At 41.5% G+C, this 12,405-nt stretch overlaps 1 protein-coding gene across 1 annotated transcript in view; it reads right to left on the bottom strand.

Annotated features, from left to right (window-relative positions):
- Positions 1 to 694: 694 nt before the first annotated feature.
- The window catches only part of gig2e (grass carp reovirus (GCRV)-induced gene 2e), a 17,517-nt gene continuing 5,806 nt past the window's right edge, over positions 695 to 12,405 (bottom strand). The window contains exons 6-7 of the mRNA XM_042221524.1: positions 7,593 to 8,074; positions 695 to 1,346 (exon numbers count right to left, since the gene is read on the bottom strand). Of these exons, the coding sequence (XP_042077458.1) occupies positions 830 to 1,346; positions 7,593 to 8,074 (999 nt within the window). The 3' untranslated portion in view covers positions 695 to 829. The remainder of the gene's footprint in view (positions 1,347 to 7,592; positions 8,075 to 12,405) is intronic.

Below are 12,405 nucleotides of genomic sequence, written 5' to 3' on the forward strand. Positions count from 1 at the left end.
GCAGCTACACCCGCTTTATAAACAAGGTTGCATGAGGTGAAAGTTTATCCACCACAGATCAAACTGCAGGTGCTGCCAGCGTCCACATGCAACTGAAGTCAGGGATGCATTTAAACTGGGAGGTGTGGTCCATGTTCAAAAGCAGACAGATATTTAAACAGCCGCACGTGCAGGATGGACGAACAGCCTCCCATCAGAAGTCTCATGAACACTGCTCAGCTTTGAAGTCACTGATGAAGTCCTGTGTGCTACATAAAGCTGCTTCTTTGTCTTTGGAAGATTATTATTGTTACTCATGACAGACACTAAAGTGTGAGCACAGTGTGACCTGATGTAACGTGACGTCCTTGAAAAGCCACAGTGTAAGACTGGCTTGGATGGTATCAGTGAAAAACAGTGTTTCATTTGTTTCTGTAGCTCAAGGACGAAGCTGCAAAAGAATGTGTCATACAAAGTTAACATATGTCCACTAAGACGAGAGAAAGTGTCTTTCTCAGCCTGAAAATCAGCTGTAATTCACTGTGCTGACACCGTGTGTCTGATTTTTAGAGCCAAATGTTTTAAAGACGTCTTAATTTAAAAGTAGAAAATTGCAGGTCGCCCAGGCCTTCATGTCTAAGACACACCTGTAGTTTCACCTGGCTTCATATATGACTGGTTCTACTGTATATAAAAATCGTGTTGAACACACACAGAGAGCAGCTCACTTTAATGACACGTTTATTCTTCGGTTACAGTCACACGGTTACAGAAGAACACGTCATTTATTTTATCCAAATATATAAAAATACATTTGAACGTACAAAATAATCAGAACCTGCTCCTGAGTTTACCTATAGCCCCATGCGCTGCCTCCAGCGCCATGGACAGGTTTTGGTTTGATGGTGCCGATGATCGAGATTCGATTCGGGTCCCAGACGCAATTCTCCTCCAGGCCGCTCTTCACCATCCCACAGCCGGGCGGCACCCAGGCGGTGTCGTAGCCACTGTATTGCCAGGTCTTCTGAAGTGGGTGGTTCTGATAGTTGATGATGATCACCCGTCCCACGTTGACCTTAACTTTAATGACAACTCTGTCATACTCAGGGTGATCAATGGGATAACGGCTTGCTTTGTCCAGGTCTCTGCTGAGGTAGACCCCCGGACCGAGCATCCCATCTTTAGACTGGCCAAAGCCCGTCATCAGGATTCTTTTAGCATTCGCACTGGTGGTGCCGTGGTACATGACGTAGGTTTTATTGTTTCTTGGCCCTTCACAATCCACTCGGATTACCCCTGGAGGCAGGAAGTCATCTTCAGCCCACTGGCAGTACATTTTTCTGATTTGGATATTGGTGTGATTGTCTCTGCAGGAAATCATGAGAACATCACAGCGTTAAGAACAAGAAGCCTGAACTTTAAAATAGAGAGTTAGTTATATTAATGGGGAGTTATCATAAGAAATCAGGTGATTTAAATGATTTTTACAGTATTTATAACTCATTATAAAATAACAGTGGTTAATCCTAAATACTTTCCAGTCCAGGCAGGTGTTGTGTTTCGTTGTGTTGCATCAGATCTGACGATATGAGATACATTTAATCTTTTTTGTATTATCTCTCAAATTGGGAATTATCACTTCATTATCAAAGTGGGCATGGACGCTCTGCTGGGTGCTGGGCTCCTGTTTCATGCCGCTCTCTCTCACACACTCACAAGAAAACTGTTGATTTATGTATCTGTGCATTTTCATGCTTTTGTGTTTCAGGTGCTGTATGTTTGTTTTTTCTGACAGGTGCAGCAGCTGGTGATACATCGTGCATTTCTATCTGTGCTCTGTCATGTTCTTATTTTCTCCCCTCTCCCCCCCTTTTTATTTCCTCAGATCTTTAAAAAGCAAACCGTATTTGGCACAACAGTGTGTTCAGATTATAGTTCTGACTGCAAAAGCTGACAGACAGGATAAAGTAAAAACAAACAAAGATAAACTTGCTGTGCCAAAGATGAGTGTCTGGCCTCAGAGGTCAGCGGCTCTTTCTGACTTAATTTGATTGTTATTAATGGAAAAATGAATATTTGAAGAAAAATAAACATGTAATAGAATAAGTTTGAACTGGCTCACTGTCCATGTAGCTGTGAAAGCCTGATGACGATGTTCTGTTTAATGTTCACGTTTATTTCAGAATCATCACCTCACTGAAAAGTTGTTTCACAATAAGTAGAATTTCAAACTCAGGTTTTCTGAATCACATTTCCTGCAGCCTCTCCCAGTTCTTTCACACAGTTGAAAAGTTCATCATTAAGTCCTGATAAAATTGGCATAAATCTGCTTTTATCAGTCGGAAAGTTCACAGCTGAGTGTAAATAGTAAATATGTCCTCATTCACACAGTACTGACAACGTTTACTGCAAACATTCAGACTTTTTAAGGAAATAAGAAGAAAAGTGTGTTTGCTGAGTCCACGTACCTCTCTGCAGGCTGGTCCAAAAATGGAGTCTGTGCCTCACTCTGCTTCTTTTTCAGGAGGAAATACCACAAACAGACATCGTCCTTTCAGTTTCGTTTCACGTGCTGTTAAGTCCTTCACTTTAGGTTATAGGCAGTATGTACTGGAGTACTTAGTGTGAGTTAGGTTTCACTCCTGCCATCCAGCAGCACACAGATCAGGGACTTTTTGGCAGAACAGGAATTTTGGTACTTTCCAGTTTTTCTCCATGATCGATTTAAGGTTTTAAAGGAAATTGGTCTCTTTGATATTTCTAATTTTATGCTCTTGCTCAGATGCAGATGAGCTCTACAGCAGGTTATCAAAAGACTCAAAAGGAAACAGGAAATTCCCGTCCACTCATTTTCCTGCTGTATTTGCAAAAGTTTCCATTGTCCTGCTGCAGACTGACTTATGTTTGCACAACATAAACCAGCTTACAGGGATACAGCTGACATATTTCCCATTATCAGTGTGACTCTAAGGATCAACATCATCACATTGATGTCCTTCTGTAGTGATGAGGGCTTGTGTGCAGAGACATCGACGCTGATCTCTTTGTGTTGTTTCATACGTCTCTTTTATCTTCCTGCAGTTAATTTGTTCCTCGTTGTGTTGCTTTGTAGCTTCTTGTGGTCGCTGAGCATCTTTTTAAAACTATATTTTTTCATTGTTTTGTGTGCACAGACATGTAAAAGGTGACCCAACACAGACTATGAGCACAGTTTGTGTTTGTGTCATTCTTCTGTCTGTTTGATACCATTGTGTATTTCCCGACTGTCATTTTTCCCTCTTTGCTTTTTTAGTGTTGATATTTTTACATCTTTGCGTGTTTTTAAATTTTGTACCTTTGCGGTTGTGATATTTTCTTTCGTTTTGTACATCTTTGGTCCTTTTGAATCTAACTGGTGTCACTTTATTGCTTTATTGTAATAACTGGAAACCCTGGTCAGTGGTCATTTTATTGTCCCCAATGGGAAATTGATTTGCAGCATGTCTACTCATCAAACAACTCAGACATTTAAGAAAAACAAACAGAACAGCCCAAGTTTTATCAAGAGCTGCAAGAAAGTGCCGTGTGTGACAGTGTTGGCAACAACAGTTATGGTTTAGTGTTGTTAAGCACGATAATAGCAGCAGGTATAAAGAACTATGTCTCGTGGTTTTCTCTGCAGGCACTTCACACCGATGACCTGAAGGAAGCAGCTGAAAATCTCTAAAGAGACGGTTTGTTTGAAACTTAACATGACAGAGGTCGCCTTCCTCAGCACCTGCCTGTTATAAAAGTCCAAAAGCTGGACCTGAGACCTCCCTGAAGTCTGACCAGCCACTTTAACCAGGTTACCCAGTCCGGTCTTATTGGTCAGTGTCATGGTCCCTGTGTCTACACTTTATTTTTTGAGTGTGTCTCCTGATTAAGAACACTGAGTAATGCCTGCTGTCATATTCAGGGGGCGCTGTGGCTCCACAGTAATCACTGCCACATGGATGAACTTGTTGATCACTCACAGGCTCTTTATGAATCTACTCATTAATATTATGTTATTCATTTATTCTGTGTTTACACAGAATAAATCAGAAATACGTCTGATCGCATCCACACAGCAGCTGTTTCACTTTCAGCACATTCAGCAGGAAATAAAATAATGGATGCTCCGTTAATTCAATTCAATTCAATTTTATTTATATAGCGCCAAATCACAACAAAAGTCGCCTCAAGGCGCTTTATATTGTACAGTAGATACAGAGAAAAACCCAACAATCATATGACCCCCTATGAGCAGCACTTTGGCGACAGTGGGAAGGAAAAACTCCCTTTTAACAGGAAGAAACCTCCAGCAGAACCAGGCTCAGGGAGGGGCGGGGCCATCTGCTGCGACCGGTTGGGGTGAGAGAAGGAAGACAGGATAAAGACATGCTGTGGAAGAGAGACAGAGGTTAATAACAGATATGATTCAATGCAGAGAGGTCTGTTAACACATAGTGAGTGAGAAAGGTGACTGGAAAGGAAAAACTCAATGCATCATGGGAATCCCCGGCAGCCTACGTCTATTGCAGCATAACTAAGGGAGGATTCAGGGTCACCTGGTCCAGCCCTAACTATATGCTTTAGCAAAAAGGAAAGTTTGAAGCCTAATCTTGAAAGTAGAGATAGTGTCTGTCTCCTGAATCCAAACTGGAAGCTGGTTCCACAGAAGAGGGGCCTGAAAACTGAAGGCTCTGCCTCCCATTCTACTTTTAAATACTCTAGGAACAACAAGTAGGCCTGCAGAGCGAGAGCGAAGTGCTCTAATAGGGTGATATGGTACTACAAGGTCATTAAGATAAGATGGGGCCTGATTATTTAAGACCTTGTATGTGAGGAGCAGGATTTTGAATTCTGGATTTAACAGGAAGCCAAAACAGGAGAAATCTGCTCTCTTTCTAGTCCCTGTCAGGACTCTTGCTGCAGCATTTTGGATCAGCTGAAGGCTTTTCAGGGAGTTTTTAGGACATCCTGATAATAATGAATTACAGTCGTCCAGCCTGGAAGTAATAAATGCATGAACTAGTTTTTCAGCATCACTCTGAGACAGGATATTTCTAATTTTAGAGATGTTGCACAAATGGAAGAACGCAGTCTTACATATTTGTTTAATATGTGCGTTGAAGGACATGTCCTGGTCAACACATCAAATCACTTTTATTGTCACATCACATGTGGAGGTACACTGGTACAGTACATGTGAGTGAAATTCTTGTGTGCGAGATGTTTGAACTGAGACGTTTTACTGTTTAATAAAAAAACTAATAACTCATTTTGAATTTGATGACAATGACACATCTAAAAACAACTGGGATGGAGGAAACAAAGGCCTGGAAAAATGAATGGTGCTAAAGAGAAACTACAAGAGCCACAGTTTGCAACCGGCCAGCAACATGACTGATATAAGAAGCTGAGAGTTGCAGTGGATCTAAGGAGCAGATTTGCTGGTTCATTTAAAAAAATGTGGCCATTAGGGGGCATCAGGTAGAATGAAACTCCTTTATTGAAATTAAGCGAAAATAAAACTTCTGCTCTTGTTTCTAAGAAGTATTGTGTGGTTCTGTAACACGGAATAAATGACATAATAAACAGAATGTTGTCTGCTGTGTAATATGAAATGTGACGGTAATGTGAAATATATATAACTTTGTGAAACGTCAGCATTTACAATGTACTAAACTGTCTGATGACGGCATTATAACAAACCAGAGGTAGCAAAAGTACAAGTTTTATTTACGTAAGTAGGAGTAGAGACCCGGGTTCAACTTCTTTACTCAAGTAAAAGTAACAACGTACCAGCTCTGAAATGTACTCAAAGTAAGAAAGTAAAAGTAGCTTCTTGAAGAGCATTTCTACTGTACAAAGGTACCTAAGTCCTGTGTTATATTAATATAATATCAAACAATATTGGTATATGAGTTAGTACAACTGAATTCAACAAGATGTCAGCAGATGTTTCACAGCTGTCTTGGCTGATGTCCATTTCCTGCTCTGACATCATGCTTTATACTGTGTATATATACAGTATGCAGTTGGTATAAAGTTGGAATTCAGTGAATTAATCAGCTTAAATGCAAATTCTTCTGCGCTACACTTGAAGTAACCTAAATCTGACCATGAGCACCAGAGCCACTGTGCACCAGCACAACAGTGTTTTACTTTGAATTCTCAACATTAAAGCAAACTAACCTGTTTGTCCTGCACAAAACTGCTCTGTGTTTTCATGCAACATTTGAACAATACAAAGTCAGTATAGCTTAGTTAGTTTCACAGGACAAGATATAAAAATCTGAATTTTTCAAAACACATCATATACAAATCCAATGTGATTAATATTATGACATTCCATGTAAGCTTTAAATCTGCACTTTATCAAGTGCAGTCCGTACCTTTAAATCCAACCCCTCTTCTTCACACACACTGTGAGACAAACTGCACACAAACAGTAAACAGTTTGTGTGTTTGCTGATGTTTGATGAGCTGATAGAACATTTAAAAAAAGTCACTCCCTTTATGCTCGCTGCTCTTATAGTAAAGCTGGATGCCACCAGCAGTCTCCTCAGGCAGTTTTGATTGGCTGTCATTTAACAGCAGATTTTGCCTATGGGAGGAGGCTGCCCTTCATCTCATAAAGATTCATAGAAGTAAATATGTGCAGGGGTTCATCAATCTCCACAAGGAACAGAAAGTGTCTGCAAGTTGCAGAGCTGTTTTTAAAATAATCCTCCTCAATCTAAACCTGTGAATACTTTGAATATGTCATCATGTGCAGTACACATATCATCAGAAGAGTCAGAGAAATCCTGGATGCAGGAAAGACCTGTGAAAAACATCTTTGGCAGGATTTGAGAAGCACTCAGACTTTAAATTCAGGATTATTTGACTCTGATAAGATTAAAGCTGAGACTTGGCACTTTAACACTATCTCTACTTTTAAGATTAGGCTTCAAACTTTCCTCTTTGCTAAAGCATATAGTTAGGGCTGGACCAGGTGACCCTGAATCCTCCCTTAGTTATGCTGCAATAGATGTAGGCTGCCGGGGATTCCCATGATGCATTGAGTTTTTCCTTTCCAGTCACCTTTCTCACTCACTATGTGTTAACTGACCTCTCTGCATTGAATCATATCTGTTATTAACCTCTGTCTCTCTTCCACAGCATGTCTTTATCCTGTCTTCCTTCTCTCACCCCAACCGGTCGCAGCAGATGGCCCCGCCCCTCCCTGAGCCTGGTTCTGCTGGAGGTTTCTTCCTGTTAAAAGGGAGTTTTTCCTTCCCACTGTCGCCAAAGTGCTGCTCACAGGGGGTCATATGATTGTTGGGTTTTTCTCTGTATCTATGAAGCGCCTTGAGGCGACTTTTGTTGTGATTTGGCGCTATATAAATAAAATTGAATTGAATTGAATTGAATTGTTTTTTATGCATAAACATATAGAATAATGAATGATTTACATATGAATACAAACACACCCACATAGTAAGTACTTTTTATGACACATTTATTTTTCAGGTTACAAATTATGTCATTTTATGATTTCTTATCCAAATATATAAAAATACATTTGAACGTACAAAATAATCAGAACCTGCTCCTGAGTTTACCTATAGCCCCATGCGCTGCCTCCAGCACCCTGGACAGGTTTTGGTTTGATGGTGTCAATAATTGTGATTCGCTTGGGATCCCAGACGCAATTCTCCTCCAGGCCGCTCTTCACCATCCCACAGTTGGGCGGCACCCAAGCAGTGTCGTATCCGTGGTCATGCCAGGTCTTCTGAAGTGGGTGGTTCTGACGATCTATGGCTTTAACCTTTCCCACGTTGACCCTAACCCTAATGACAACCCTGTCATCCTCAGGATGATCGATGGGATAGCGACTCGCTTTATCCAGGTCTCTGCTGAGGTAGACCCCCGGACCGAGCATCCCGCCCGAAGACTGGCGAAAACCTGAAGCCAAGATCAATCGGGCGTTCGCACTGGTGGTGCCGTGGTACATGACGTAGGTTACACCATCTTCTGGCCCTTTACGGTCAACTCGAGCTACCCCAACAGGAAGACCGTCATCTTCAACCCAGTTAAAGCTCATTTTTCAGATCCAGATGTTGGTGTCAGTGTCCCTGCAGGAGAAAAAGGGTTACTGACCTGAGGACATCAATGTAAATAGGACAAAACAGATAAGATTAGCTATAAAATTAAGAATTTTCCTCAGTGAACGTCCACACAAATTCACCCCATGTGACTCTACAGGCCTGAGTTAGCATGTTAAAGGTTAAAGTTCATGACAGTACAATTAGAAAAAGAGGACGAAGCCTCTTCTCTCTAAAAACAAACAACATTTATGTCTTTGGTTTTCAATATGTTGAGCTGGAGATCAGTGATCAGGGCTCAACAACAAATCCGTGGCTGGTTTTGCTGCCGTGCAAAAGACCAACAATAACCGTGTTATTTGCATACGTTCAAATGGTTTTACTGTCAGATGTCCTCCGACACAGGTTTGTGTACAGAATCACCAACAGGGACAGAACATCCTTCTGCTGAACCAGTCGATGTCACAACCTGCTCAGACAGAACACTGTTTGCTCTCTGGGTCCTGTAAGTTAGGACGTCATCCAGAAAGATTTTTACTCGAGTCACACTGATCAAAAAGCCTGTGCATTAAAAGCTGTGCTTGAATCTTATCAAGTGCAGAATAAATGACAGTCTGACCTCTGACCCCTCAAAAAGCTCCTGAATGATAGAGTGTAGTTAGATTTCCACACTGTGCAGTTTCACTTAATTTTCTGTTCATCTGAGGCTATAAATCATTTTAGAACCTGCTAAGAACCAAATTACTTTGATTAACTCAAAGTAAAAATACAAATAAATTTAAAAGAGCGTGACATTAAAGTTGAGCAGCTGATACCAAAATAAGTCTGGGGACAATCATACATTTTCAAATGACAGTTTTCGAACACTGAACTCATTGAAACGTTTGCCATTAAGTACAATTTAAAACTAGCTCAGGTTTGCTAAGTTACATTTTTCTGCAGCTTCTCACTGGTCACTGGCACATAAATCTGCTTTTATTAGTCAGGAAGTTCACAGCAGAGTCTAAATATGTCCTCATACACACAGAACTGACAACGTTCACTGTAAACATTCAGACTTTGTTTGAGTCCACGTACCTCTCAGCAGGTTGGTCCAAGAATGGAGTCCGTGCCTCACTCTGCTTCTTTTAACAGTAGACGTCCTTCTTTCAGTTTTGTTTCATGTGCTGTTGCTCGTCCTTGTCTTTAGGTTACAGACAATCTGTACTAGGTGTGGTCAGTGTGTGAGTTCGGTTTCACTCCTGCCACCCAGCAACACACAGATCAGGTGTTTTCAGCCAGAATGAAACGTTTGGCACTTTCCAATTTTCCTCCATAAAAGTTTTGTGATATTAAAGGAAATTTGTCTCCTTAATATTTATAATTTTATGCTCTTGTTCAGATGCAGATGAGTTACATAACAGGTTATCAAAAGAAACACGTAACAGGAAATTCCCGTCCAGTCAGATTCCTGCTGTATTTGCAAATGTTTCCGTTGTTCTGCTGCAGACTGACTTTCGTTTGGACCAGTGAAAGTTTACGGGAATTTGGCTGATATATTTCCCGTATAGCGAGCTCCTGCTGTGGCTCTAAGGCTTCTGCTAACTTTGCATTTATGTAAAGCTGCAGATGCTGAAAATGACGGCCTGAATCTATTATTACACTAAATTGGCTTCTCTCAAAATATAAAAGAGCCCATCAGTGTCTTTAGTCACACATTTGCTAGCATAGGTAGCATAGAAACTGAACATTAAACAGTCTTCTTTTGTCTTTTCATTACTTAAATTTACGATAATGAGTTATACAGCTGTGGGGTATACAGTTCATTACAGCAGACGTCTTTCTGAAAGTGCTGTAACTAATAACCCTTTCCCACTACCACCTACTCGAGTCGGCTCTGCACACCTCGACTCCTTTTTGGGGTTTTCTATTAGGTGGTGGTGCCTGGTACCTGTTAGTACCTACTCGGCTGGGGATCCAGGTGATACGAAAATGTGATGTCACCAGACGGCATGTCACCGATTGGCTAGTCAGTGGTGTCACTCGATGAGTCTTGAGAGCTTCTCCTTTGCAAAAATCTAAACCGCCATTTTGAACCTGGCAACGAGGGAAATGTGTACAGAAAAAAACAACACTGTGGCCCCCGAGTCCGACACAAAGGCCCAGACTGAGCAGCAGGTTTACCATCACCTCAACGTGCTGTTGTGGCGTTCATGTCGCACAGAAATTACATCAACATGACCGGAACCGAGTTAAGTCAAGTTGAGCCAAGTAGGTACTAGTGAAAAAGATCTATAAGTTTAATTCAGATCAAACTGAGGTTATTGTACTCGGCCCTGAAAAGCTTAGAAATATGGTATCTAACCAGATTCTTACTCTGGATGGCATTACCTTGGCCTCCAATAACGCTGTGAGGAACCTTGGAGTCATTTTTGACCAGGACATGTCCTTCAACGCACATATTAACCCCTGGAGGGTCCTAGAAAAATGCATACACTATCGGACCTAGAGCCACAAATCGACCCAAGACTCTCCAGGGGTTAAACAAATATGTAAGACTGCTTTCTTCCATTTGTGCAACATCTCTAAAGTTAGAAATATCCTGTCTCAGAGTGACGCTGAAAAACTAGTTCATGCATTTATTACTTCCAGGCTGGACGACTGTAATTCATTATTATCAGGAAGTCCTAAAAACTCCCTGAAAAGCCTTCAGCTGATCCAAAATGCTGCAGCAAGAGTCCTGACAGGGACTAGAAAGAGAGAGCAGATTTCTCCTGTTTTGGCTTCCCTTCATTGGCTGCTCCTCACATACAACCTCATGTATCAATCTCACCTGATGAATTACGTAATCAACTAAAAAAATGCTCTAAGTTCCCTTCAAGGTGGTCTAGGTGAGGAAGACCAATGTAACCTGGAACAAAGAAAGGGTGTTTCACTCTGCTCTGTTTAAAAAGAAACATCCTTCTTTCAGTTTTGTTTCACGTGCTGTTGTTAAGTCACTTTAGGACCACACCCAGTAAATATTGACTTAACAACAGCACGTGAAACAAAACTGAAAGATGGATGTCTCAGAGTGGTTTGAAATGAAGTTTATTAAACTGGAACTCAAAAATGGATTTAAAAGTGCAGAATTTATTCTACAAATTATTATTTAAGCACAGAATTCTTTGTTTTGATGCGCGTGGCTCTTGACTCCATAGTCAGTGTGTGAATTAGGCTTCACTCCTGCCACACAGCAACATACAGATCAGGTGTTTTCAGGCAGAATGAGACTTTTGGTATTTACCATTGTACCTCCATAAACTATTTAGAACAAACAGAGGGTGGAAGGGAATAAATAACTCACCTGTGTGTTTGTTCTGTTGCTTAACAATAAGCTACCTGTCATGTTGTTGAACCTGTTGTAAATCCATGTTTAACTTTTTCTGTTGCAGCTTTCTTTGTCTTTCACTTTCAGGCAGACTGGATGTGTCGGTTAAGAGTGGCAGACTCATTGTTTTACTTTCCCCAAGAGGGCACACAGATTTACTTTGTTTTGTTGTTGTTTTTGTGATTGGTAACTTTGTCCTGTTGTTGGCAGACCAGGCGTGTGATCAGTCATATGATGTGTACACTGCTTCTTTATTTGATTGTGCTTTATAGGTGGACTGGGAAACCCTGGGTCAGTGTATAGAGCTGATAACAATGGTCAGTGATCATTTTATTGTCCCCAATGGGAAATTGATTTGCAGCATGTCCACTCATCAAACAACAAAGACATTTGAGAAACAAACAAACAGAACAGCCCAAGTTTTATCAAGAGCTACAAGAAAGTCCCATCTTCTAGTTCGCAGTGATCGGTTGCATCACTGGAGGGGACGAAGCCGCTTATAGGAGAGAGGTGGCCTGTCTGATGTCATGGTGTGAGGACAACATCTTCACCCTCAACACTGACAAGACAAAGAAGATGATAGTGGACACGAGGAAGAAGAGGAGGCCTCACCAGCTGCTGTTTATCCAGGGCCTTGAAGTGCAGAGGGTGAGCAGCTTTAGGTACCTGGGCGTCTACATCAGTGAGGACCTCACCTGGTCACTGAACACCACACAGCTGGTCAAGAAGGCTCAGCAGCGGCTGTATTTCCTGAGGAAATTTGGTATGTTGGCCAAGATCCTCAGCAGCTTCTACAGCTGCACTGTGGAGAGCACACTGACCAGCTGCAGCACTGCTGCTATGGACCAAACACCTGCAGAGAGTGATAACAACTGCGGAGAAGGTCATCAGGACCCCGCTGCCCTCTCTGCAGAGCATCAACCATCGCAGAGTCCAGAGGAGAGCTGCCTCCATCCTCAAAGACCCCACACACCCCCAACA

The sequence above is a fragment of the Haplochromis burtoni genome, unplaced genomic scaffold (genome assembly GCF_018398535.1).
Source record: "Haplochromis burtoni strain Fernald_Lab_line unplaced genomic scaffold, NCSU_Asbu1 Contig_68, whole genome shotgun sequence".
NCBI lineage: Eukaryota > Metazoa > Chordata > Actinopteri > Cichliformes > Cichlidae > Haplochromis > Haplochromis burtoni.